The sequence below is a fragment of the Balaenoptera physalus genome, assembly GCF_965194825.1.
Source record: "Balaenoptera physalus genome assembly, chromosome: 16".
NCBI lineage: Eukaryota > Metazoa > Chordata > Mammalia > Artiodactyla > Balaenopteridae > Balaenoptera > Balaenoptera physalus.
The window spans coordinates 85,816,505-85,844,123 of NC_138898.1; the positions used below are offsets into that span (position 1 = coordinate 85,816,505).

A 27,619-nucleotide genomic window follows, 5' to 3' on the forward strand; every position below is an offset into this window, starting at 1 on the left:
TTTTCCAGGCTGACCCAGAAGGGAAACTTTAATGGGGGTGGGGTGCACAGTATAGTCTCCTAGACTAGATTAAGTGTATTAGAAGCAAGGACTCCATCAGTTCTGCCAGGCCGGGGAGAAGGAGAATTGTGTGAGCACATAGCTGGTGTTGGGAGAGGCAAAGTAGGGGGTAGGGGGTGTCATCACTTTGGGAGGGCACTAGTGTAAGATACCTGTTGCTCTCATCCTTCTTGCTCTGGGGTCCCAGGAGTTAAGCCGACACCAGGCAAGCACAGCAGGTGTGTGTGTGTGGGGGGGGGAGGGGCAGATCTCTGTCTTCATCGTCGTCATCATTGGAGGCAGGGTGGGGGGCCAAGGCTGACTTGAGACTCTGGAGCGATGCTGCAGGAACTCTGTGGGGAAACAGAGGCTCAGGGCTTTGGCTGAGAAGGTCCAGAAATTTGTAGGGGTTTTGTTTTGTCTTAAGGGGGGAAGAGTTCTAGAATTTTCTCCCTTAAAAGAATCCAACTTCTTGGGGAACCTCCTCCCGAAGACTTCCCAGGCGCCACAGTTGGAAGGGGCGGAGTGGGCAGCCCGTCGTAAGGGGCAGCTCAGCGCTTCTGCTGGTCACACGTCCTAGGGGACGTCTGGGCTGTAGAGCCTCTCCATCGGGCGGAAGGGGTTTGTGGGGTTCAGGGGGGTGGGCGGGAAGGCATTCTTAACTTTGCCCTTTTTTTTCTTCCTCCACCCCCATCTGTCTGTCCATCCATCAGCTATACCCAGGGGCCACGGGGGTCTCCTCACCGGGGCCTGCCCGAGGTTCTGGAACTCGATGTGTGCGTAGCTGTGTGGGCGGTGCCTGGCCCCGGGGGCGTCGCCTCGCACCTCCAGGGGAGGGACCAGGTCCAGGTCGATGTAGTTGAGGCCGCCGTCCGGGGGCTCGGGGATGTCAGTGCCCATTCCTATGTAGTCGGCGGCCGTGCACACGTACTCCCCGGCTAACTCTGACGGTGGCTGCAAGCAGCGCTGAGCCCCTGCCGGTCCCCAGTCGTCTCCCACGCCGAGGCGAGGGCCTTGGAGCCCGGGTCCAGGCTCCCCGGCCCCAGGCCTGTAGGGAAGAGGCAAGAAGCTCGAGGAAAAGGACCGTGGTGCACAGAGGCTCATGGACACATATTCAGTGACCCCTCCATCCTGGAGCGGCTGGCGGGAAGCGGCTTTGGCGGAGGCAGGAAGGCCCGGGGGCGCCATCACCACGTAGCCGCTGGCGTGGCCGCCCCCCATGGGCTCGTAGTCACTCCCGGCTCCCTTGGTTATGTAGACCCCGCCCCGCTCCAACCCCTCGGGGTGTGAGGCTGCCGCCCCCAGCCTGGCCAGGGTCTTGAGGGTTGCTTGCTCGCTTCTCTCACTCGGGCGCCCCCGACGGTACAGGCCGCTTGATTGGGCCGCAGAGGCTGGGGTCTCATAAGATTGGGGGACAGAGGGTGTGGAGGCGCTCGTCGGGGGCTTTCTTGGCAGTGGCTCAGCCCTGCCACCGGCACCACTGTCCCCGATTCGCTTCATGGCGGCCAGGACAGTCTCGTGAATGCTTTGGGCCACGACGGCATCGGGCGCCTGTAGCCACAGCTCCCCGGGACCCGTGGGTGCTGAGCGGCCAAGCTCCAGGAAGAAGAAAGCGTCAGCATGGCCACAGCGGCGCACGCTGAGCAGGGACAAGCGCAGGGCCGGCGGCGGAGATGCCCGGGAGGCCCCGGAGCTTCTGCCCCCGGGCTTCCGCAGCAGGCTCAGTACCCCGGAACCCAGGCATAGGCAGTAGCCGCCGCTGCCCAGGCCTCGTGCCCGCCCCAGCCCCTTGGGCCGCAGCGTCACGGGCCAGACGTCCTGAAACGGAGCGAGGATCCAGGCCCCGGGGTCCTCGTGGGAGTCGGGACCTGGAGAGACAATGGTCTGGTCACAGGGGCTCCCTGGCCGGCATGCTGGAGTCACTGGCCCGGGGACTGAAAACGTGTAAACCCTTCACGTTTGGACTTGATTTCGGAGACCTGGGGAAGGGACAGACTACGGATAAACCAAATCCACGATCATCCCCCTCCCCCCGCGCCCCCGGCCCCCCGCCCCTCCCCCCACCCCCGCCAGCTCAGTCTCAGGCAGCCCGGGGCTCGGGCCTCACCGGCGGCGGCGGCGCGCGCCTGGAGCAGGGCGCTGTACCACGCCTGCTGCTCCGCCTCGCTGGCCGCCGCCACGCCCAGGCTGCGGTCGCGCGTGTAGAGGACGATCAGGTGTCGCTGACGCGCGTCCACGCGCTTACTGATGGTGCACGCGCCCTCCAGGCTCACGCTGAACTTGGGCGGCGCTCGGCCGGCGCGGAACTTCTTCTCGCTCTCGTAACATTCGAGGCGCTGCGGATAGGCGCGGAGCACAAAGAAGCGGCGGCGCTGGGACTTCTGCTTCCGCAGGTGGCCGCAGAGCCGCACGTCAGCCGGGCAGGCCCAGGGCCGCGGCGGACCCAGGGCCACGTCAGCTGACTCGAACTCCGGGGTCGTCGTGGGGTCTCCGGGCTTCATCCCGGACCCAAAGCAGTAAAGTGTCCGGAGCAGGGGCTGGGACGGCAGAGGTGGGGTAGACGTAGCGGTCCCCGGGGAGGGGGGCGGCATCCTGACAGGCGACCACCCGTCTTGATGCCCAGCGTCTCTCCCCCCGCTCCCGACTTGAAGTTTGGGGCAGGGGGTCCTTAGCGTGTGCCCCAGTGGCTGCCCGGTGGCCTGAGACACCCGAGGCTCCGATAGACTCTGAGGCTTGACCCCTGCGCCTCCTGTCGCCTCTTCTCCTGTCCTCTCCCCTCCCTCCCAGCGCGGATCGCGCCAAAGTCCCCACCCCCGCAAGGTTAACCCTCGCGCGCCCCGGAGCCGGACGCCGGGCGGTGCGAGTGGAATGTGAGTGGGGAAATCCAGGAGAGGCGGCCTCCGCCTCACCCCACCCCGTGTCCTGGGACTGGGCTTTTGCAGGGGCGGGGGTGGGGCGGCGTCTCTACTGGTCTGAGCTGCCGGCCGGCCGGCCGAGAAAGCGGCGAGGTGAGGCGAGTGTGCGTGGAGCCACGTCTGTGGTGACCGCGCTGGCGGCGTCTGCAGCCCTGGAGGTGAGCGGGCCGCTGAGCCGGGCCACCCTTACAGCGGCACCCCCTTCCGGCTTCCGCCGCTCCCCACTCGGAATGGTGTCCCCTCTTCCCACCCAGGAATGGCTCTGTTCTCTGCCTTCCCAAGTAATCCCAGGAGCCAGGGCTACGGAGCACTGGCCTATGCTGATCTTGGAGGAGCTGGAGGTTCAGTTTCTCTGCGGGGTTGGGGCCATAGGAGGTGTCTTGGGGTAAGTTAACTTCTGGATCGGTCCCTGTGCACAGACCATACCCACCAGGGTTCCAGTCAAGTGGCACTGAAGGAGAGCCAGTGGAGGGAGAGAGCATCTCTCAGGGGCACTGCCTTCTTGCTGCACCATTGCCCTCAGCCCCTCCTCACCACCTCTGTTCAAAAATAACGCTGCCCAGCTGAAGGCTCTGATCACAGAAGTGCAGACTCTCGGCACTGGTGGAGGTACCCTTTGCATCCCGGGAGGCTTGAAATGGGGTTGGGATTCAGACATTTTTACACCCCACTTCTGATCCTTCCACGGACCACCGACTCACGTTGGGGGCGATGGCGCCGGTCAGTGCACACTCTGCGAGACAAACCGGTAGTTGACACATGGGTGGGGGGCCTTAGAGGACCTTATGATTTCACTGTCATGGCAAGTAGGATACCTACAGTGGGGGAGCTGAGGGTTTGGGAGAGGGCAGCTGTGGCCCCTATTAAAGATGGTATTTGGGGAGGAGTGCCTTCAGGTGAGTTAGGAGCTGTACCAGGAGTACTAAAGCAAGGCCACCTGGTTCTTTTTCTCCGGCTAGTCCAAGGGCCAGGAAAGCCTGAGTAGGGAGGGCTGGGCTTCCCACCCCGGCTCCTCCACTTCCCAGGCGTGGGAGGAAGGGTTTGGTCTATGAGCTGGAATACTGGAGAAGCCAACAGTGCGGTGTGCAGGAAGGCTCAGATTCTTGAACACCCTTTAAGGGTCATGCTGAAAGTGTGATGCAGGGCACCACCTGGCATCATGAGGATGGGCATCTGGCCAGCAGGCAAAAGTGCCCAGGTTCTGCTCCAGGTGCCCTCACCCCCCGCCCCACCCAGGTCAGCCAAAGCCTCTCCAAGGTGCCAGAGAGGTGGCGGCAGCTCAGGTGGTGCACGCGGGCCAGCGGCAGCCTCCACCGTTGATGGGTGTTGGCCAGGGAGAGGCAGGTATGTGAGAGATCCTGAAGTGGACACCAGGAGTATATTCAAGGTCATAGCCTCCAGTGTGGCCTCGACATATGCGCCATGGAGAAGTGGCAGGGACACAAAACACATCTGCAGGCCTTTCCCCTTCCTAGTTTTGGTGCTGCCTTGAGGAGCAGGGCACCCATGGGGGCCATGTACCTGCTGTGCTCCTGCCTGCAGCCTTACTCCCCAGGTTTGATTTGAAGCTACCCACGGGAGGGTCTCTTCATATCTGCTCCTTCCCGCTCCCCACCAACCAGTCCACCTTGGAGCGCCCCAGTCCTTGTGAAATCACAGCCGCTGTCACAGAGACCAGCTCCAGACTGCCTTGTGTCATTGAACCGCTAAGTGCTGGGTAAAGATAAAGCAGGAAGCAGCAGGGATCGGAGCACCTGGGCCCTGGGTAAGCAAACGTGGTCGAGTGGGTTGGTAATCAATGCCAGGTGATTTAGGCTGCTGGGTACCAGGAAAAGCCTGGAGCCAAACGACTGACTGAATCAGTTGCCCTGGCAACAACATTGCCCTTGGCTCTACCCAGACAAGATTGATTTGAGCCTGTTGCCCTGGTAACTCGTGTTGCTCCCCCGGGACAGGAAGTAACAGAACTTCAGCTCTGTTGGGTGAGAACACCTCCCCCAACCTGAGGGGGTCCACCTGTGCATCCCGCTGCCAGGCGCAGGGCAGCAGTGGGATGGGCTCTCCACATTCTAAGTGCCTATGGAAGATTCTTGTTACCAAAGGGGAGCCCCCAGGGAGGAGGCTGGGGCACTAGGGCCAGGCTCTTCCCGTGTGCCCCTCTCTCCTCCGTCCAGGTTCTCACTCCTCTGGAGGGGGATGCAGGGACAGCGCCACCCCCTTCCTCCATTGGAGGGCTTGACAAAGGTCCTGGGCACTGGCTCCTGCTTCCTCACCTGCAGAGGCAGCCGCCGGTGACCTGCTGAAGGCTGGGGTCAAGCCAGAGGACTGTTGCCTGCAGAGCACTGCCACAGCATTGGCCAGGGGGACATAAGCACTTGGTCAGAAGCCTGGTGGCAGTCTGAGTGAGTCCTTCCAGCCCCATGGTGTGGGTCCAGATTTGTAACCACCAGGTAGGGCCTGCAGGGAGGCCCTGGGCGATGGGGCGGGGGAACACAGCGCAGTCATTTAGACATTTCCTGAGGCCAGGGACTCTTCCATCTTTGCTGCCTGCCTGGAGAGAGGGCGCCAGGTGGAGGCAGCACTAGGCTGTTCCACACCGAGACAGGCAGCTGCAGTCCCGGTCTCGGCCTACGCCCTGCAAACTCTTGATTTTTCTGCCCTGGAGTTGGACGCTGACCCGTCGTAACTTCTCTGACTGGTCATCCTGCCCTGGCCAGTGAGCTGGCGGGGGTCCATGTCAGACAGAGTGACTGGGAAGCGTGGAGCGGGGACTGCAGGGAGGTCCTGCGCCCAGGCACTGCGCAGTTAAGGAGATCCCTGGGAAACAGCGGCAGTGTGACTCAAACAGTAAGAAGCACTGCAGCTCCTGGTCCTTTAAATCTCACCTCCAAACCTTAGTGTTTTTGGTTAGGAAAGGAGGCGCCGGGGAGCTGGGGAAAAAGAACGCTCCTCCTCCCCCTCCGTCTCCACCAGAAGATTCCAGCTTCCCTCCCGTCCCTGGCTCTGAGCAGAGAATGGGGAAGAGACAGAGAGACAATCAAGGGTGACAGAGGAGAATACCCAGGGAAGAAAAAGATGGTGGTCCACCCTGGGAGCGCCACCAGGAGATGGAAGGAGGGTAGAGGCTGGAGAACGGGAACACAGACACAAGACAGGATGGGGACTGAGCCCTGGGAAGGTAGGGAGGCCACACCTGGCTGGGCAAAGAGCAGCAGCTGAAGGTATTTACAGAAAAATCCTCAAAGTAAATCAGTGATAAGACTGTCCCCGCCTCTCCTTGCTGTCAGGTTGTTAAAGGTCATTGGGTGGAAAGACTCAGAAATCCCAAGAAGGGACAACTGAAGGGCCAGAGTTCCCAGGCAGCGGTAGGAAAGGGAGAGTGCTCACAGCAGGGCTGAGTCCGGGGCCTCTCCTCCCCCAGGTGAGGTGTCTAACCCAAGCCAGCTGTCTTGTTACCACACACACAGCCTAGACGCTGTTGACACAACATCCCCAGGCAGCAAGGGTCTGGCGAGGCGCTGAGGAGGCAGCTGACCTGGGAGAGCCGGACTGACTAGGCCCTGCCCGACCCCCACGCTGGCTCCTCCTCTGCACCCCCTCCCCCGCTCCCTCCACTGCTAAGACTGGACTCCAGTTCAGACAGGGACTGGCTCTGTCCTTGGCGAACAGCAGCATGGGCACCGACCCAAGCAGTCACGTTGACTGACATAAGGCCCCTCAAGCTGGCCCAAAGCAAGACCACGAGAGCCATGTTTTTTCTTTCAAATGCAGTTCTTTTCCAACATTGCCTGCAACAGCTTTGGTGCAGAGATCTGGGGCCCGGGGGGAAGAGCTGGGGAGGCACGTGGAAAAAAGAAAGGAAAAAAAAAAGCCAATTGCACAAAGCCTTTCTCTGGAAAAGCCCAGGCTCAGGGTGGTCGAGACGTGTGCCTCCTTCCCCACCATCCCCTGGAGCGCCGGCTTTGCGAGGCACAGATAGGGATTCATCCCATTCCCCGTGTGAAAGAGCTGTCTGGGAGAGGAAGAATGGCTGCATCTGGATACGTGTGTGTATGCATATATATAGATATATATATAATAGGCTATATTAGAAAATTCTCTATGTATAAATATAAAACACTGGTATCCAAACATGACACCACAGCTAACTAAAGTGCTTGACGGAAGTTGGGCATGTATAAGTATGTAGGTAAAACTATTCATCCTGAGGGAGCTGGGGAAGCAAAAACATGGAGAAAGGGGTGCCGTCCCAAGCCAGGGCACCAAGGGCACTCTGGCCCCCCAGGGCCTCCTCGTCCTGTCTGATCACCATCCCACGGCAACACCATGCACGCCTCATCCCCACCTCCGCCCTGCTTTCCCCACTGCGCTTCCGCCCCTGAGGAGATCAGTGTTGGACAGCGGGGCACTGGGGAGTTGTTCCCACAGGAGCACAGCTCAGCCTGTGCCCCAGCTTCCTCTGCCCACAGGGTTCGGAGCGAAGGGAGCGCTGGGGGCAGGAGAGGAGGACTCTTGTCATCATAATTAGTCATTTGAAAAATAAAACACCAAGGCTCCACTAGGCCAGGCTCTGCCAGCTCACCTCCCGGGCCCCCTGCCTGGGTCGGGGCTGGAGGAGGAAGGAGGAAGCCTCGGGCTGGCTGACCCGGGAAGCTGCCCTTTTATCTGCAAGCCCCAAGCAAAGCATTAGCACCTCCACCATCCCCAGACCCCTACCCTGCGAAACAAGACCCATCTGGTCTCAGACCCGCAAAAATGCCACAGGCAAGTGGTCATCGGAGCTCCGGGGAGTAGAGGGGCCCCAGAGAGCAGCCCCCCGGACACAGTGCTACAAGAATGGGTTGGTGTTCGGAGGGTTGCAGGCAAACGGGCTTGATGAGGATCCAGTCTGGAAAGAAACAATCACCACAAATTGTTAGATTAGGGAGGAAAAGCTGGAGGCCACAGAAGAAATGCAGCTCAGGATTCCTTTCTCCCTCAAAATTACTGTGCTGAGGGAAGAGGGAAAATGAGGGAGCTAGGAGGCAAGCGGAGGGGCGGGGAGCGCAGAGGCCCCTTAACTAGCCCACTCATCCCTGGCTGGGCCAAGGCAGTTTCACGAGGAAGGGGCGTGGTTCTGCCCCACATTGCCCTCTTCTCCTGGAAGGATTCCGTCCCAACCCCCAGAGTGAAAGGCCACACCCACACCAGGCCCGGGCCCTGCACCGGCCACTCACCATGAAGGGGTTGGTGGAGATCCCAGCTGGCTGGCTCAGTGGCCTCTGCCCCAACTTGGCGGATCCCTGGTCTCCGAAGGAAGAGCCTGGCAGGAAGAGCAAAAACTCAGCTGACGGGAGCCCTGCCCCTCGGGGCTGGTGCTGCCCAGCTCGCCCGCCTCCCTGCAGGGCAGGCCCAGTTACATCCCAAGGTGGGCAGCCAGAGGGGGCCTCCCCAAAGTCGGGAAGAAACCAGTGGAACAGTCAGAGGACACAGGCAAGTCTGTTGCTTCCCTGGTCTCCCCCTGCTGGTCCAAAAGGGAACTAGCTCAGATGTCTGGCTCCCTAATACATATTTCTAATATTCACACACACACACAGAGCAGAGACCCTGGGGGTGGGAATGGGGTAAGAAGGGAGGGCGCGGTCTGAATCCCTTACCATTCTGCTGCTGAGTCACTGAGGTCGGTGGGGGGAAGAGCGGTGGGGGGAAGGGGCTGGAAAAAGTCCCGGTGGGTGGCACTGTCTGGGGGAAGCCAGGCCCAGCACCGCTCATCCCAAAGCCTGGCCCTGTGGAGGGAGGGAGGGACATGAGGTAGGTGAGGTTCTGGAAGGTAGGCTGGAGAACAGTTCTTCCTAAGTCCCTCCAAGACACAGAAATGGGATATAGTTTTTCGCTACCCAGAGGTACCCAGTGGAAGTACCCGAAATGAGCACGAAACCCTTCAGCATCCAAGCGTCCTGCCAACCCTGCCCTCTCCGGCCTGTGGCCTGTGGCTTGGACAGCAGGGTAGTTATGATCATGGGGTCAGCTTTCTGCCACCTCTTAAACTGCATAAATCAAAGCAAATTACCAGCCCTCTCTGCCTCAGTTCTCTCATCTCTAAAACGGGAACCACGCCTATCTCCTCCGACTGCTGTGAAAATTAAATAACGGATGTAAAGCCTTAAGCGTTGGGCCTGCCACGTGGGTCAGCTTGGTAGCGAATAGTACTCTCTCTTCCCGGCCTGAAGATTTTAGAGAACAACCAAAAAACAAAAAACAAAACAAAAAAAACAAAAAAAAAAAACCGAAGGGGGGCATGAGTGTGAGTTTGCAGAGAGAAAAGCAGAGGCAGCGGCTGGGGAGGGGCAGGAGACCACAGGACTCCAGCTGAGGAGGGCAGGGAACAGGGCCATGGTTTCAGGTGGGACACAGAAGGGAAGGAGGCTGGGCTCCCAGAAGGAAACTGAGGGTTGGCGAAAAAAGAATCACCACCACCACCAGTCAGCATTAACCCTTCGGAACTGGCTCAGGGAAGTGGCAGCCCGTTTTTTCTAACTCCGAAATTCTGATTCGGTGACTTGGGGACCTCTAGTTTTTGCCCACTAGGTGGACTGGAAATTAAACCGGTCTGGCCTGGGCTGGTGACTCGAGGGAGAGTCAGGGCCAGGGGACAGTCTGGGAGGCTTACCTGTGGCCAAGCCATTGGGCTGGAAAGGGTTGGTGGAAGGCAGCTGGGCGTGAGCAGCAGGTGTGGTGAAAGGGTTGAAGGCTGCTCAGGGTGGAATGGGGTAGAGGGGAGATGAAGAGCTGGTTATTTTTTCCTCATTTGGTTAATATCGTGATAACTGAGCATTCCTCTAAATCCTGGTGTGCGTCTCTCCCCACTCCCCCCTCCCTCCAGAGTCCCCAATTTCCTCTTGGCCTTAGATCCCCTCCCTGGGTCTCTACACGCAAGACTCACCTCCAAAGGAGAGCCCTGTGCTGCCGCCTCCGCCAGTGGTGGCCGACGGGAGCGTGGGGACCTGGCTGGCCATCCCGAAGATGCTGTGATACGGGGAGAAAAGTCGGCACGCACATCATCTAGCACCAAGGAGGTAAGCTGGGCAAGGGACTAGGAGATGGCAAACTCTGTCCTGCCGGACGGGAGGAGCCAAGTGGGCTGGTATAAGCAAGGCCAGGCTTTCTTGGCCGGCTCTCCTGCCCGATGGCAAGCTCCCCAACATCTGGACCTACCTGCTAGGGATGCCTCCAGCTGATGCCCCGGGTCCCAGGAGGCTGCCCATATCTGCAAGGCTGTTGGGCTGACTGGCAGGTGCCAGAGGAGAGGCAGCAAATGGAGTCCCCTGGCTGCTCCCTGGGCAGGCACAGGATGTAAAACAGGGGGTGCTGGCATGAGACAGGACGGAAAGGGCAGGAGGAGAGATGGAGGCAGGGGTGCAGTGGAGGGGGAGGGGAGGGATGGCACCAACGGGGTCCTCTGAGGCAGCCCGTTCTTCCCCCGGATCGGATCGCCCAGTTCAGGAGGGTTTGTCTCCCACCGAGAATTCTAGGCAACGTGAGACTCAGCCCTTCTCAATCTCCCTAGCGCTCAAAACTGCCACCGCAGAGAGAAAAGCAGTTCTTCCTCCTCGTCCAGGTCACCGTCCCTCCTGCTCTAGTTTGGCTTACACTTCCCATTTTTTCCTTAAGAGATGGAAATGTCTGTCTTTTGCCTAAACCAGCATTTCCATTTATGAATAAATCATATGAAGGGGCAGGTAGAGGGGTGGGGGAGGAGCTGTGAAGGGCAGAAAGGCTCAGGGACACTTGGGTGACTCGGGGAACGCGGAGATGGCACTGGAGGTGCTGAGCATAAATCTCCGGCCTCACCAGCACCCTTCCCACTCCCATCGAGCCGCCTGCTCCCCTCTGGGGAGCCCCCTGACACCACGACCTCAGATCAGGGCTGGGACGCACTGCCCACGGGGCAGGGCCGACAGCAGGGCTCTCCTGCCCTCCCTGGTCTTCATGGTCAACAAGGAAGAGCCTCACAGGGGAAGTTTACAGGACAGCCCTGGGGCGAGTTAGGGTTAGGGTCCAATCAGCAACCTGGTCTCACAGGAAGAGGCCTGAGGGCCTGTCATTTTAAGAAAGCCTCTTTATCTGAGTGTCTAAGTCTCATTTGTAGTGTGGGGTCCTGCCAACTACTCTGGGCTACAGTGAGGGTAAAATGAGGCTACAAATGGGGAAAAGCTTGATTCTTCTGAGTGCTGGAAGACTCTTTGTTACTGAAGGGAAACACGCTTTACATAGCACCCGCCTCCTGACGGTGCTCCAGAAGGGTTTGCTGAATGAACAGCTGAACAGGCAGAGGGAGAAGAACTGGATTCCAGTTGTGGCTCTGCCACCTGCTACCGCTGTGACGTCAGCAAACCATCTCACTCACTCTCCGGAGCCCACTTTTGTTCTTGCTCCCCAGCCCCGCCCCCTATAGGGTGGCTGTAAAGGCCCTCTGAGATAAAGTGTTTTGAAATCTATAAAGCATAACACAAATGTGAGGTATTATCATACCTATGATGTAAGATACTACTTCCAGGGTCAGAGAAGCAAGACAAGGTCTCAAAGGAAACACAGGATGGCTGGCTCAGATGGTAAGCATGAGTGGAAAGGGCCCGACCCACAGCCCTCAGCTCTGGCCTTTCCACGCTGCCTTGAACAAGCGGCCTTGCCCATGGCCTTGGCCTGCTAACTCCTACTCACCCTGCAGGCTTAACAGAACCATGTCTTCCATGGGCCTTCCTGACCCCAGTGTTTGATCCTGGTTTTCCTCTCCTAGCACCTTGTTCTTTTCCTTCCTAGCACTTGACATATTTATAGTGATGTATTTTTGCTTATTTCTGTATCAACTGGGTCCCCGCTAGACCAATTCCACTGCCAAGAATTTCCTTACAGATATAACTTTCCAATGTGCCGAAGCAGGGTTATTAACTGCAGCGCTGTTTAACAGCAAAAGACTGGAACATCCTAAATATTCAACAACAGGGAACTGAGTAGAAGCCGAGTGCCCAGGGCCTGCCTGCGAGGTTCCAGGGATGGGCTGCTTCTTGAGAGCCAGCACTCAGGCGACAGTGCTCTCCTCAGCCCCTCTCCCTCCCCAACCCCTGGGCTTTCCTGAGGGACAGTGCTAGGCTGTAGCCACTTCGAGCCCTGGTCTTCAGTCCTCTCCCACCCACAGGCTGTGAGGAAGGCTGGGAAGCCACCAGGGCAGTGGTGGATCTTCGGCTTCTCAGACCCCAGGCCTTTGCTTTGCCCGACGGACTCGAGGTACGTGGACTTTCCCAGCGAACACAGCTCCCCGTCCTTAGTGGGGTCCGACTCCTCGGTCTTGCTCTGGGCCCTTGGGTCAGGGTGCGCCCCTCAGTGAGAACCAGGCTCTCCGCCGAGGCTGGGGAGAGAGTGCTGCATGCCTCCTGGCCGGCGCTAGAGGGCAGAGCCGGCCCTGGCTCAGGCGGCTGGGCTCCCTGCACGGAGCGCGCGTCCTCGGAAAGGAGGCCGACGCTCCCAATGCCTGTGCTCCTTTGCTTCCTGTCCACTGCCAGAGCCTCACTCCCCACGGCTGGGTTAGTAGACTTGCCTTCTAACAGTTTCAGGGGAAAGTGCACTTTTAGAAACCCCCCCTTCTCCATACTCCCCCTCAGATATATGACAATACACCCAGCCTTGTCAGAAGAGACATCCACCTCTCACCCAAATCTTCCTACTTCCTCCCCAGTGGTTCCTCAGGTCCCACTCACAGAAACACCCTCGTGGTCACGGTGTGGCTGGGAATGAATGGGATCTGCCACTGACCGCACATTTGATTTTGGCCAAGCTCAGCCAGTTTCCTCAGCTGCAGAACAGAGATCTTTCTTTCCTCGTGGAGATGATACGGGGGTGTTCCCCAAGCACCGTCAGCGCTGGTGGCTCTGGGTCCGGCCGTGGGCTGTCTGCTTCTCGCGATGAGCAGACACTGGACAAACGGTCCATCCCGGGTTCAGCCTGGGATGGCTCCAGGGCTGACACCTCCCTTCTCTCCTTTAAAGCCTGGCACTTTAAGCACTCTCTTTAAACTAATCAGTTGCGCTAGGAATGCATTTCTGAACCAACCAATTTATAACCACCTTGTAATAGGCTGTTTCCTTTCCAGATCCCATTCCTGGGAATAGTTCCCTCTTGCTAAATTGAATATTTGGGTACCAGTATACATGTTTGCCAAGAGCATACAAAAGGGCCTATTTCCCCACACAATACTGGCCATTATTAATCTTTAAAAATTTTGTGAATATAATGTGCGAAATTACTATCTTATTCTAATTTGTGTTTTCCCTGATTAGTTAGGTTGAGGACATTTTCATGTCTTTTCTGGGTATTATCTGCTTCTATCCCTTGTCAATTATTCTAGTCTTTCTTATTAATAGGAGTTTAAAAAGGCACATTATGGTTATTAGCTTTTTGTCTGTTTTCCATGTTGTAAGTAAGTATCTTCTCCTTATCTGCTTTATGCCTTTAAGGACATGAAACGCTGTGTGGGGACATTTTTTAGGACATCTTTTACCATATAGAATAACATGACCTATGCAATTTCTCCTTGTTAGAATTTATGGAGATTTTGTTTCCCAGCACATGGTCAAATTATAAAAGGGTTATATGTTTGAAAATAATATATATTCTGTATTTTTATTACAAAGTTCTACTTATACTTCTTAGGTCAAACTTGTTAAAGTGTTCCTCAAATGGTCAACTCTCTTCCCTCCTTGTCTATCTACTCCACCTATGAATCTTGTGAGAGAATCAATTATAGTCTCCATCTGTTGGTTTATCAGATTTTCTTTCTGTCTAATAGTTTTTGCTTTATGGATTTCAAGACTACTCTGTCAGTTACTTTAACTCCACGATGTGAGAACTCTGTTGTGAATTTTGACTTCTGTCAATATAAAATGTCTCTTCTCGTTCCATGCAAAAAATTAAAGACAAGAGCAACAGTGGGAGGCGGGGGCGCTGTGGGCAGAGCAGAGAGTCAGGAAGTCTGCGCTGTGGGCTGGGCTCTGCTGGGCTGTGGGCTGCATGACTAGGGAAACTGCTAACTGCCTCCTTTGTTAAAGGCTAAATTTGAGGGGTTCCTTCCAGACCTCAAAACTCTAGGGTCAGAGGACCTGAGACAGAGGCTTCTGCCTCGGGTCGGCTGTGCAGTGGGAGGGATAACTTACCGAAGCTGTGACTTCCAGGTAGCATCCGACTGGCTGGCAGTGAGGGTGGGGCAGGGAAAGGGCAGGTAGGTGGGGAGGAGAGAGAGAGTGTCAGTCACTGGCCGTCCCCAGACATCTGTCCTCACAGCGCTCCGGCTGCCCTCCTGTGTGCAGGATGTCCAAAGGAAGGAGGCGGCCCGAAAGCTCTGAAGCCTGATTGATGTCTGGGAGCTTCGGGAGGGACCGAGTGCTTTAGGGGCCTTCAGACTCTCCTTCCATCCCACAGAACAACACGACGCAGAGTTGGCAGGCTTCTGCTCTAAGAGGGATGCCTGAGGACTTCTGGAGACCACCTAGGACACTGACCCAGCCCTTGCCCTGGGGGCCCTCTCGGGGAAAGGTCATGTCCCTTCTCATGTTTTCTAGGACTCGGGTCTCCATTACTTCCCAGTCAGCGACCTCCTAGTGCACAGCCTGCACAAGTCCTGGTGCAGTTTTAGCCATTTCCTTACATGAAGAAAGAGAACAGAGCCCCTTCTTCCTGACAAGACCCTCATCAGACTCCTCTCCTCCTTTCCTGGAGCTTCTCCTCTTTGTGCGGTACTTTGGGTGGGTGCGGATGTGAATGCAGGGTGACGTATGGATGTGGACAGTGGGCCACAGTTGCAAGCAAGGAAGCCAGAGGGGCGGAGCTTACCTGGGGGTGCTGGCTGGGCCTGGAACGGGGCTTGGCCGGCTGGAGGCATGCTTCCAAATGCAGAAGAGCCAGGGCTACTGCCAAAGGCATCGAAGTTGGCAAAGCCCCCATGGGAAGGCGTCTGGCCTATAGGTGGAGAGAATATAAAGGTTATGTTTATATATGATGTATATGTAATCCCTATCACGCGGACTAGTTCTGAAGGCCAAGGGCCGCTCAATGGGACATCTGCCTTCCTGCAGGGTCCTCTTCAGAGGGAGTTGGCAGGAGCCTGAGGCAGCCAGCCAGACACATGCAGGGGGAAAGGGCATCTCAGAGGCCTCCAAGTTCACTCCCCATTTTTTATCCTTACTCCGTGAGGCATTAACATTTTTGTCAGGGCCTAGTTTGGGAGGAATCATGGAAAAAGATTTTGCTGGGGGGAAGGGCTTTAAAAAGGAAAAAGGGAAACTAGATAATCACTTTGTTCCACCCTCTACTGGCTACTGCTGACCTTCGGGAAGAGGGCAGGGGAAGTGGAACCTGTGACAATCCCCTTGCCCCATTTTAGCAGAGAGAGAAACTAAGAAAAAGGCTCTTTCCAGTGCTCTAAGAGGGAGGGCTGGGAGCCCCCAACTGCCATGCTTTCTGGTCAAACTCCCAAAACTAATCCCGGCTGTAATCCCAGCTGTACTCATCTGACCCCCACCCTCCCAGCCGTGATACTTCAGAATTACCATCACGTTCATTCCTGTGCAGAGAGCTAGGGCTGAGTGAATTCCTTGTGTGATGGGGACGTACGTTGTAGGAAGGTTCTCTTCCCAAGTCCCACTTACCCCCAAAGGCTGGGAATGCAGCAAAAGCTGGTGCCACCTGGGGAGCAGCAAAGGGGTCTCCGCCGATGTCGGCCAGCAGGTCAGTACTGGCTTTCTTGACCGAGGAGGGGGGAGGTGGCTGAGAGCTCCGGGGCTGGGACGTCCGGGGCTGAGACTGACTGACAGACTTGGAGGAGAAGGCAGTACATATAGCACTCGAAATCCCAGCCATGACCCAGGCCCTTGCATGGCTCCCCGGGCTGCCCCCAGATAGGCAAGTGGAGAGAGAAGAGAGGCAGAAACTACCCTCAACCGAGAGGGTTCCCGGGCAGAAGGTGCCTGAGCCCTTCTCATCCCCAATTCCTCTGTCCTCTCAGTGCAACAGCTCCCGGAACCACATATTTTAGAGCACATTAGTCAAGGCAACCCTGAGATACACAGGGAGGTCGCCCAACAGCCCCTCCTCATCTTTCCCAGGCGCCTGAAGCAGTGTCCTGGCCCCTGTTTTTCCTTGGAGGAATGGTCACGTTTGAAGTTGATACTCTGACTTCCCTAAATACCACTTCCTGTTGGGGTCTTTCTTCCAAAACATACAGATCCAAGGTGAGAGATGAAAGACATGGGAATAGCAGGGCTGAGAACCTGCTCACACCTCTTGGACCGTCATCTGCTAAGTTCAGGGGATTGGATTTAGGAAACTGATAGCCCTGTCTCCCAAATCCCAAAATAAGTTGCAGGGCACATCTGAGAGTTACCTGGCTGGAGGTGGAGGCAGCAGCCGAGAGAGACGGCACAGGATCCCCCAGAAGTGTCCGCGCGGGCTTCCCTTCTGGAATGGAGCCCTGGACGGGGGTGGAGGCGCCGCCTTTGGTATAAGTGGGCCCTTTGACTTGGTCTGGGGGGACATACCTCGGAGAAAGAACAGTTAGGCTAAGAGGAGAGGGGTGAAATCTTGGACCTTGCTCAGCTTAGGTGCTTGAGAAAACACAGGTTACAGCAGTCAAAGTCCTTTCTCACTTTCCCTACTGATTCTCTTTTTTGAACTAAAGGGAATTTAGCAACTTAGCAAAGTTCTGGCTAACTTTAGCTTCCCCTTTACTGTCAGATGCTCATTTTTTTCCTGCAGGGATGTTCAGTTGGCTCTGGCTTGTGCCGGTCTTCCCCTCATCTCTCCCTCCTCTTTCTGACACATCAAACCATCTGGGTTTCAAGTAATAACACCTGCAATCATGCTGAGCAACAGGTGATCCTATTTTCCAACTTTCTACTCAAGGGCCCCCTTTTATCTCCTGGGAGTGTCTTCAGGTTCCTCCTTCTCTGCCACCTCAGCTTCTAAGCGCTCACGATCTGTCCTGCCAGCTGCTGCGCCTTCTGATCAAATCCCCTTCCACTCCAGTGGATGTGGTCTCTACTCCGGATGTATCTTCTTTATCCCGAGGACACCCCCCACCCCACCGAAGGGACTCCAAAATTCTGTTTTATCCACACCAGTCTCCTTGCTCCCTGAATTCTCTTCTCCACCTCAGAGTTACCCCCAACCGTGCACACCCTCCCCCGCCCCAGAAATCGAACAATAGGAAGTGACACCTGGGGAGAGAAAAGGCAAGAGAGGACAGAGATGCTGTTTCCTCAGCAGGAAAACAGGGGACATATGAATCACGGGTTAAAAGCATGAAGCTAGAGGACATGTGCTCCCAGCCACCTCTCTCCATAAATGAGATCAGCTGAGCTATAAAAATGTACCCAAACTCCCTAGTGGGGGCCCTAGCTCTCCCCTCCAACCAGTCTACTGTCTCCCCAAAAGAGGGGACATCAAATCTGCAAGGTTAGTGACCAAGAGCAAGTTGTTCTTTCCTGTACCTTTATTATTTTGAAGTCAGAATTCGGCCCTAACTGAATCTGAGGGGAACAGACTCAAACCTCGTCTAGCCTTTGAGAGAAGCCCCAGTTCAGCTCTGGAAACTGGACGGTACGATGAAGTGTGTCTTGGACACACGTCTCCGGAGCAATCTCTCTCCTCCTCCTTACCATCTCTTCTTCTCATATTTTTCCTGGAGAAACTCCTTCACCTTCTGAGGATCCCTGGAATCTGGTATTAAAGATGTCCGAGCATCGAAAAGACCCAGCCAAATCTTCCTGCAAACCTAAAGGAATGAAGTCAGGTGACAGAGGAAATGGGGCAGAACGCGTGAAATGGGAGTCATACCATTTCCAGCTCATTCATCAATAGACATTTATCGCGCACGGACACGATGTGAGGACCCGGGTGCACCTACAAAACAGACATGATGCCTGTCCTTGCAAAGTGGATCATCTAACGGGGAGGTCATGCCTTAGATAAATAAAAATACATTTATAATGACACACTGTGACACATCTTGTGAAAGAAAACAGAGGGCCATGAGAACTAAGGGGGACTAAATTTGGATGGGGGTGGGGTCAGGAGCAATTTTCAGAACTGTGGCTTCCAGAACACCCCCTAGAGGCCCTTGTTCGCACCCTCCAAGTAAGTCCGTCACCCGTAAGCTAGAGGTACTGCTGACACCAAGGCTGGCATCTTCCCACCAGCAGATTTAGCTGGAGAAGGGGTTTAACTCACTTTCAAGTAAATGACACGGCTTAGACCCGGTTGCCGAGGCTCCAGTCAGCAGAGCTGGCTCCAGGAGCTCTTGCCCAGAGGGCCCGGCCCAGTCAACCCTGAACGCTCATCACTGTGGAGCACTTCCCCCCTCGAGTGCCCAGGGGCCACCCCCGACAGAGAGTTTGCTCCTTCCCCTGATTCTTCCAACAAGGGGCCTGGACCAACCCCAAATTTTATAACTAAGATTCCGTAAATGTACACCTGGACATAAGTTAAGATAGCTTACATACTAAAAAATAAGGGAAACTCGAACAAAAAAGAAAACTGCAGGGCTTTTCTATACTCTTGAGGCAAAGCTCCGCCGACAGGGCAATTGCAGCCTGGAACCCTTCCGTCTGGGGTGGCTCATGGCTCACCTCGTTTCCGCGGGATTGCAGGAACACTACTTCAGGCTCAGTGAAAGTTGTCATGGAGATGGACTTGACACGATGAGGGGGGTTCAGGCCTCTTCTGTGGGAGAGAAATAGAAAAAAAGAGAAGTAGAATGCCACTAGCACTGCAGGTCTGTTTATGGAAGGAGAGGGGGGTGGAAAGGATAAAACCACATGTACATGAAACTCTCTGACTAAAGCTACTTCCTAATTCAAGGAAAGAAGGGAGGCAAGAATGTTCTGGAGGCTTCTCATGAGAGACAGGGAACTCCAGTCATTCTGGAGAGGAAGGTAGAGCCTGCCCATCCAGAAGCCTCCTCTACCTCGGCTCAGACCACAGCAGCTGAGTGTTCAGGCTGAGGGGGTACTTCTGGGAACTCTGGCATGGGGCCACTTCCCGTTTCCTGCCTCATCATTGTTTGAGACCTATAGCACATCCTCAGGGTCCCAGAGTCCATGGAGACACAAATCCCTCACGCATGAGGGAAAGCAAAGATGAAGGCCTGTGACTATCCCAGATAATACCAACACGGATAAGATCTGGAGACAAGAGTCCCTAGGCTGGCAGCTCCTCCTCTTGACTACACAGGAGGGCGGTGTGGTGGAGGGATGGAGCGGGCCCCTCTTTTTAGGAAGTGATCTCTGGGAAAAGAAGTATTCCAGACTTTCTCTCACTTCTAGATCTTTCAAAGAAGCAGGAGGAAGTCAGGTTCAATCATGAGTATGAGACGGGCATGAGTCAGGAACATATACCCTGTAGGGATGCTTTTGTGCCAGCTCTGTGTGTTCTGTTAACTCCCTGGGAGTCCAGCTCTGCCCACAGATGCCCTGTGGAGATTACAGCTGAGAAGGCTTCCTCGCCCCCACTCAGCTGCCCTCCAGAGTGCTCTAACGGGAGCCTAGGGCCAAGCCAGGCGGGCTTTCAGAGGTTCCCCTTTCCTTACCTTCAGTTTTACTCTAGTCTGAACCTATGGCCCTCATCCCATGAAAACACAACTGGCTGAACCAAAACAAATAAATTAGACCCTGGGGCCAGGAGTGAAAGACCACGGGCACACGCAAGAAAGACAGTCTCAACTGATAAGGCCTCTTCTGGTTTTCACTCCCCTGGAATAAATGGGCAAAGCAAGACGTGAAAATAAAAGTAACTCTAGAATACGGTCATGGCTGACGCCCTCAGGAAAGCGAACAAAATTTACCAGATGGAAATCTTAGGGAGAGGTGGAGAAAGCACACATCCAGGCTTAACAGGTGCACACGCTGAATACAGGTGCCCGGGCGAGCCTGGCAGAACGGCAGTGCGTGGGTTAGCCTAAGTGAAGGCAGCCTGGGCGGGGAGAACGGACAGAAGACAGAGTACAAGGTAAACAGTGAAGGGCAGCTGCTCTTTTGGACAAGTTACCGATTATGGGATTCTAACCAAGGACAGGAAGGACACTGGAGGCTACAACTGGGGGCGTTTTCAGCAATTCTGCTACTAGACTTGGACGGGTCTCAAAATACCCCTTTAAAAGACAAGCAATATCAAAGAGGACGGACGCCCTGAGGAAAGCTGAGAGCCGGGAAAACCAAAAGCCAGGCTTTGTAACTCGGTGTCAAACCACAGCTCTTACACCTGATTTGACCTGAAGACTCTCTTCTGATTGCATTTCAGATATTCCAGTTTTCTCTCCTAAAGCCTCTCTTACCTGTGGCTTGGTTCTGTTTTGTTCCTGAAGTCCAGACATCCTGCAGTCCAGACATCCCACTTTGCTACTCTTTCCCTTGCCCTTTCTTGCCTTAACCACTGCGCCCTTCCCCCTGGGAATGCCAGGCCTTTCCGAGGTCTAGCCAGAGCAGACCCCTCTGTTCCTATGATCCCGGGCCGCCCTATCACCTCCCGCTGACAAATATTTACTTTGCTAAATAAAACACAAGGCATTGTGGTTGGCACTGTGGGGGATGCAAAAATTATAGGACCTAGTCCTCGATCACTTGCTTCCAAGAAGGAGCCAAGGAGCCCGGAGAGGGTACTTCGCAATGCAGCAGGCGCACACAGTCAGATGGGGGAGGATGTGGCACCAGGATGCAGCAGTGAGTGAAGAGAAATGGTCATGGGAAAAGTAAAATGTATTATGTTTACACTAGAAAAACAGATTCTAAGCCTATCACAAAAAGGTCATTGGCACTTCCTGACAGGACAACCAGGAACTGTTAGCGAAGTGTAAACAGGGAGGTGTGCTTCCTTGGGAGGGGTGGGGGGGCGGGGAACTTGACCCACTCATCAGTCTAGAGGGGATGCTTAGAGCAACAGAACTTCCTCTGGCTGAGCTTGGACTGGAGGGGTTTTGAGGCGGGGTGGAGATAGGATAAAGGAAAGGCAGAGAAAAGAAGTGATTTAGGTGCTTTGGGCCAAATGAATCTGGTGGAACAGGATGTTTCCATAGCACAGTACAAAAGGCACTGCTCTGACCTTGATGTCTGTAGACTGGATCATGTATAACCAGAGCCACGGTTTGGGGGCAGGGAGAGTCTACAAGGCAACACTGCAGCCCAGGAAGAGGGCCTAGTTACACGGCCTATGAGTCAGAGCGTTTGTCTCTGAATCATAGAGAGGCCACTGCTGGCCGAGAGAAGCAATTTAGAAATGAGAGCCCCTCTCCTTCCAGGAGCCGAAATCAAATGGTCTAGGAGTGTTGTGTGTTACTGGGTACAAAGCAGGGTCATGCACTGGGCCAGATGGGAATCACTGGCCTGGAATTAAACAGACCCAACTCCCCAACTTGCAGCCAGTCTCCCCAACATAACTCTCAGGTTCTCCCCAAAACAAGAAGAAGTGAGAGCTCGAAGGAGGCACTGCTCTTTGCTTATCACAGCAAATCTATTCTATTATTTCTAACCAGGAGGAGCTGGGGAAATAGAGATAAAGGTATTTGCCCAGAGTAGGGCAAGTTTTTCTAGTTGAAGGCAAGTACATTACTAGGGCTCAAGTCATAATGTCTTTTTCTACTTCAGTTTCTTTTTCACAGGGCACCTAAATGGCACTTGAAGTACTCTGACTCACTCTCTGAAGCACTCTGAATTACTTGGCAAGTGAAGCGACTTGCAGAGATCCTAAAGTCTGCCCAATCCTCCCTCTCTTTGCCTCGCTCCCCTCCCTTTGCTTCTATTAAGCATACTACTATTTCTGCAAATACCACATCTTTTGTTTCTCTGTGGTCATCACCCTCAAACTGGCCCATGTTTTGCTTCTATCTTGCTTCATAGATGCCTCAAACCTGCTCAGCTGCTCAGATAAGAAGGGTTCTGCCAGGTCAACAGTGGAAAAAAACAGTTCCACCCAGCACCCAAGTTCCTTCATTTGTGCCAGATTTGGACTCGGGCATTCCTGACCTCTGAATATTTGTGTTCAAATTCATACACCCTAGATTGTGTTTCTTTGCCCCTGGGATTCCATTCCTCTGCCTCTGAGCAGGGTTCAGCTAAACCAGGTTAGCACTTATCTTGGACCCAAACATTACCAAGAAGAGTCCCTCTTAGGAAGGCTCCCCATTACCCTGCTCCAGGGTCAATTTCACTAATTTTAGGGCATTCCTTCCTAACTGAAAGTCCCCTGCTTCGACCCATTTCCTGAAGTTCTTCCTCAGTGACAATAATAAACAGCTGCCCTCATGTAGAGACACGTGGAATCCTGATACTACCAGCTACCTTCCTCTTCAGGCTCAATCTCAATCCTCTCACATTTTGCCCCCTTTCTTCTCACCCCTTTGGTAATTTATTATTTTCTTAGGAGCTTTTCAAGTTGTCCGAGGGCCCTATACAATAAAATGCCTAAATCTGTAATTTTAGAGACTCTGTCCATCTCTGCCTGGCAGAAGTGAATATGAAAGGAGAGGTGCGGACTTCCCTGGTAGCACAGTGGTTAAGAATCCGCCTGCCAATGCAGGGGAGACAGGTTTGATCCCTGGTCCGGGAAGATCCCACGTGCCATGGAGCAACTAAGCCCATGTGCCACAACTACTGAGCCTGTGCTCTAGAGCCCACGAGCCACAACTACTGAGCCCTCGTGCCTCAACTACTGAAGCCCATGCGCCTAGAGCCCGTGCTCCATAACAAGAAGCTTGCGTGCCGCAACGAAGAGTAGCCCCCTCTCGCCGCAACTACAGAAAGCCCACGCGCAGCAACAAAGACCCAACACAGCCAAAAACAAAATAATTTTTTTAAAAAAGAAAGGTGAGGTGCGAGGGGATGGAGGGACAGGACTAAAATAAGGGCAAGGCATACGTCTACCTCTCCAGCCCAGACAGATGGAAAAGTACTGAATTATTGAACAACATACTATACCTTTCCTTCCATGGAGATAAAAGCATTTCAGTTAGGAACAGCTACTAGCGAGCCAGACAGGGAAACTAAGGCACCAGGAGGGTAGCAACGTGTCACAAATAAAGAGCTGTCAAGCACATCTCTTGACATCCAGTCCAGGGCTCCATCCACCTCAATCCTGACTTAATCCCACTGTCAGAGTAAAGTTGTAAAGAAGTAGAAAAGACAAATAGCCACTACTGAGACCTGAAAGATGAAGGATTAAAGGATAGACTCAAACAGTTAGGTCAGGGGAGCATGTCACGTACTTGGCTGAAAAACTGTGTGTCAAAGATAGTGCCTAGCCCGGATGCCAATGAGATCTCAGGCCTCGCCATCTATTTCCTTTTTAAAGAAAAGCGGTTCATCCATTGAGGCATCCAAGCAAACCAGAACAAGAAGGAACACTGAGGCACTGCTTTGGAAAGAAGTCCTTTTCAGTGGCAATTTTTACCCGCCCTAGCTTCAAATGGCAGATTCGTCTTCTAGTCGAAGAGTTAGAAGTATAACTGAACAGACAAGCGCATGAATAGATTGCGGAGAGTAAAAGGATCTCTATCCAGGTTAAGGAAATTAGGTATTGGAAGAAAACCAAATGAATAAAACTAGGTCAAATTTGGGACCTACCACTGTGGCAGCACATATGTAAATTTAGAAACGGCAGAAATTAGCAGCCTCTCTCTCAGGCCCTCACACCAACACTGTGGGTTTGTGCTCGAGCTGAGAAAAAAATTCTCACTGAAAAAGACAGCAAGAATGAGCTCGCACATGCAGAGCTAAAGGCACAGCCATACTCCCTCACCACTATTAAAATCTCAATTTTTCTTCAGATCTTGGGAAATTCAACTTTGGCTGGAACAGTCAACTTTGTTATTATCAGTCAATCCAGCCAGATGGGAACCCTGGCAATTCTGCTCACTGCCCCAGAACACTCCAGCCCCCTAAGTGGTCGACATATTTGTAACACACTCAACAGAAAACTGGCTTTCAAAAGAAAGCCAAGCCTCTGTCTCCTTTCTCTGGCTATGGTGTGAAGTATGATACTTCAATTTCCTCCCCTTCAATATCCTCTTTATTTTAAGAAAGAATATTTCTTCTCTTTTCATCATCATAGCTGAATACGAGCTCTCATCACTCTCTAGCCCATGCTGAACTTTAGTTTACTTCATAGCACTCATCACTACCTGCAATTATATATTTCATGATTTATTTAGAGTCCAAGGCCTCCCGTAGGATGCAAGCTACACAAAGATTGGACTTTGTCAGTTTTGTTCATTACCACATCTCCAGTGCCTAAAACGGTGTCTGGGGCTTCAAAGACACTCAACAAACATTTGTTGACTGTTGACTGATGCAAGATATTGGCCTACTACTACGATTTTCGCTAGCACCACAAAATCCAAATCTGTGGGCAATCAACCATGTGGATTTAAGACGTTGACTGGTGTATGGGTCACCGTGGAGCCACGCCTCTCCATTGCCTGCTGGGCTGTGTGACCCCTTCTCACTCCGCAGCCAGCAGTAAGCACGCCCCACCTCACATTCTGCCTGTGGCCCACCTGCCAGCTCCCAGCCCTTCCCAAGGTACATCAAAGGACACTGGTAATACTTCGTGAAGACCCCTTTTAAAGCTTTACATGCCTTGCCCTAGTCCGTGCTATTACGACTCCAATTAGCAAAGGAGAAGTACCAAACCACCAGAACCCAGGCAGACGGTCACAGCCAGGCCAACTACAGCTTTCTTGTAGAGTTTCTTCTGACATTTGTCTCTTTATAATCTCAACATGCCTTCAGTTCAGCTTCATTTATTGGTCCAGCTTCTTGACCCTTCACTCTACCCTCACTTCCTGCTAACAAACGGTTGGCCTAGCTTCTGATTTCCCAACCACCAAAATGCGTTCCCTAAAGTCTACCACCTCGAGAATCACTCCGAGTGATTCTCATAATGCTTTACCAAAATACTAAGCAAAAATGTCCTTTCGAGAATCTTTTGAAACTAAAAAAAAAGGGGGAGGCTGGTAGACTCCCACCACTTGGTCCTATAGGAACTTAAGCTCCTGAGGAGCTAAGCCCCTAGTTGGAAGTACATGCGCCACAGAGACAGGCCTCTTGAGGTACTTCTCTATTAAGCAACCTTAGGCCATCGTCAGCCCCACCCACTGTCTGTCCAGATCAGAGGTGTTTGACTTTTCACCAGTGAGCTCAACAATAATGACCACAGGGGGAAGTGGTAAAGTTCTGCAAATTGTGCACTGATGTTTAAGGAGTTAACTTGTCCAGCAAAAGAAACCAGGTTTTTAATGTGAGCCAGATCCCTTGGCCCTCCTTCTGTCCTGATTGAAGGATATTCATTATAGAAGGGACGTGTTGTCTATGGGATACTTTAAACCAAGATCTATAAAATAATGATAATGATGTCAGCACTTTCCATTTATTCAACGTTTTAGCTTTCATGCCTTGGCAGCTAACTAGGGGAATGAGTTAACACTGTTTCCTGACATTTTCTTCCTGGGACCTAGACTCTGATATGCCATCAGTGTTATCCCCCTGCTTCCTCTGACTTCTCTCCAGACTCTGTAATCAGATTTGCCTTTTCATAATAGGATCTTCAGAAATCTGCTCTCTTTGTACTCTGCACTATAAATATTCCTAAACTTTGCTCCTATTCTCCTCAAAGTACTTGTCCCAGTCCCGAGTCTCTATCCTTTGACTTCCTTTGAGCCTCTATCTCAACTTCTGACACATTACTGTTTGTGTTCTAAACCACTATCCCAAGAGCCACAAGGCTTTTACTTAGACCAAAGTCAAGTCTATCCTCACAACACACAAGTAAGGTTGATTAAAACATAGAAGTTTGGCTAAGGAAGTAAGAATGGAATAGAGAAATAATCCTAAACTGCATGAGGAGACCTGGACCCTCATTTCTGGTCTGCCATGATCATACCTAATATGGAACAACAAATGCTGAAAACAGCAACCCCCATCTGGCACTGGATAAGTTACTAAAGCTCTCTTTGCTTCTGTTCTCCCATCTGTCACGCAAGAACAATACCACTCCCTCCTCAGCTCCTAAAGATGTAAGAAGAAACAAGGAAAGCGCTCCGAGTTAAAAATTAAACCAACCAAACTAATGTATTAATACTAAAAAAGTCAAAATAAAGCCCCTGATAAACTTATAAAGATAGACATGCAGGCTTGGTATCAAATGTTAGTCATGCATCTAACCAGATAATTCCCTAAGGGGGAAAAAAGAACCTTACTGTATAACCAGAAATCTGGGCTAGAAATCTGTGGCTCTAAATTAGCTCAGGCACGACCAAATTCAGTGCCAGTGCCAAGGTAGCACTGCAGATTATTCAACAACCCCCCTCCCCCCAAATCTAGAAAGAGTCGCCAGATGTTACTACCAGGAGCAAGCCATGGCAACACGGAGCTTAAAGGTGTAAATTATTACACTTAAGGATGGCTCATCCAGATCCCCAAACCTCTGGAAAAGTTAAGTTCTCTAACAGGGCAACCCATCAGCATTCATCTCTTAGAATTGTAAGAAATCTCCCTCTGGGTAGCATTCTAAAGCCCTGCAAGATTAGGATCTGTTCCTGAGCACTGGAACGTGGCTCTCTACCTGCCATTATCATTGCGCTGTCAACCTGGGTTAACTTACCTATTTTAAATTGGTTTCTCCGTCTCACAATCCAGGATTGGCACAAGCCAGAAGGAAGAAAGGTACCCCTTCATGTTGAGTCTAGCTTGCTCTGCCTCTTTCCTGTTTGCCCTCCACCTACATGAAGTTCCCTTTCAAGGTGTCTATCATTCTCTGGCCCCTTAAATCTCTAACCCCCACCCGACCCCGGTTTCCTTCAATTCTCCCCACTTTCGGATCGCCTCGCCTCCTTTAGGGAGTTTCTCCAGTTCTCACGCTGTCTTTCCTTTCCCCTGCATCGCGACTCCAATCGTTTCTTGTCGCCCCTGACCCTTCGCCTTCCCCGTGACACCTCTGCAGCAGACGACCCTCTCGGCACATCCGGCGCGTCCCAGGCCTCCCCGCCGCCCCCGACCTCGGCTCTGTCCCTTCGCCCCGGGTCCCCGCTGTCCTCAACGCCAACTCTCCGCCGCTCCTTCCCGGTCCTCCCCCCGCGCCGGTCCACTCACAGGAGGCCGGAGCAGGTGGTGCAGACGAAGCTGCCCACGGTGATATCCACGTAGGTGACCCCGCGCTGGGCGCACTCGAAGCAGTGGCGGTTCCCGGCCTGGCTGCAGCCTCCCAGCTCCCGCACCCGGCGACACCACACCTCCGAGGCCGCCTCCGCCTCCGCCTTTCCCCCGCCGACCCCGCCACCCGGCCCTGGGCCCTTCTTCGCTGCCATCACCATGGCTGCTCAACCCCTCGGACCTCCTCCCCGCAAGTCAGCAATCGCCCCTTCAACCACTGCCGCCTTCCCGCCTCCTCAGCCGCCCCCGCACGCCCGGCTCCCCTGACAGAAGCTAGGGAGCCGGCGGCAACCGCGCGAGACTCCTCAACCCCCTGCTTCGCCTGTCCTGCACGCTGATTGGCTAGTCTCCTCCACCTCCTCACTCTGATTGGCCCGGCATTGGAAGGCCTCGAGTTGCGGGAGCTGCCAACGCCACGCCCCACTGCCTTCAGACCTCAGGCCT

At 53.8% G+C, this 27,619-nt stretch overlaps 2 protein-coding genes and 1 long non-coding RNA gene across 9 annotated transcripts; 1 reads left to right on the forward strand and 2 right to left on the reverse strand.

Annotated features, from left to right (window-relative positions):
* Window positions 1-2,630, reverse strand: LOC309645516 (uncharacterized protein; the record flags this gene model as incomplete). The annotated part of the gene is made up of 3 exons (XM_082430731.1): window positions 1-392; window positions 784-1,907; window positions 2,147-2,630. 3 exons carry the CDS (start codon window positions 2,628-2,630, stop codon window positions 330-332), a joined length of 1,671 nt encoding a protein of 556 aa, XP_082286857.1. The 3' UTR covers window positions 1-329.
* Window positions 2,476-14,810, forward strand: LOC309645531. Of its 4 annotated transcripts, none has more exons than XR_014254931.1 (5): window positions 2,476-2,555; window positions 3,374-5,356; window positions 9,817-10,009; window positions 11,491-12,218; window positions 14,406-14,810. It is a non-coding gene; the product is annotated as an uncharacterized lncRNA (long non-coding RNA). The 4 variants fall into 4 exon arrangements; XR_014254932.1 differs by lacking the exon at window positions 2,476-2,555 and adding an exon at window positions 3,282-3,339 and having other exon boundaries at window positions 5,129-5,356; XR_014254933.1 differs by lacking the exon at window positions 2,476-2,555 and having other exon boundaries at window positions 3,452-3,563; window positions 5,234-5,356.
* Window positions 6,727-27,619, reverse strand: AGFG2 (ArfGAP with FG repeats 2). Of its 4 annotated transcripts, none has more exons than XM_082430734.1 (13): window positions 27,116-27,612; window positions 18,608-18,701; window positions 17,639-17,754; window positions 16,366-16,519; window positions 15,632-15,797; window positions 14,817-14,942; window positions 14,141-14,173; window positions 10,149-10,269; window positions 9,877-9,959; window positions 9,604-9,684; window positions 8,591-8,719; window positions 8,171-8,256; window positions 6,727-7,842 (listed from the first exon to the last, which is right to left on the reverse strand). In XM_082430734.1, the coding sequence occupies exons 1-13, from the start codon at window positions 27,334-27,336 to the stop codon at window positions 7,783-7,785; spliced, it is 1,470 nt and encodes a 489-aa protein (XP_082286860.1). In that variant the 5' UTR covers window positions 27,337-27,612; the 3' UTR covers window positions 6,727-7,782. The 4 variants fall into 4 exon arrangements, with proteins under 4 accessions (XP_082286860.1, XP_082286863.1, XP_082286862.1 ...); XM_082430737.1 differs by lacking the exon at window positions 27,116-27,612 and adding an exon at window positions 26,628-27,032 and having other exon boundaries at window positions 6,728-7,842; XM_082430736.1 differs by lacking the exons at window positions 6,727-7,842; window positions 8,171-8,256 and adding an exon at window positions 8,267-8,454 and having other exon boundaries at window positions 27,116-27,619.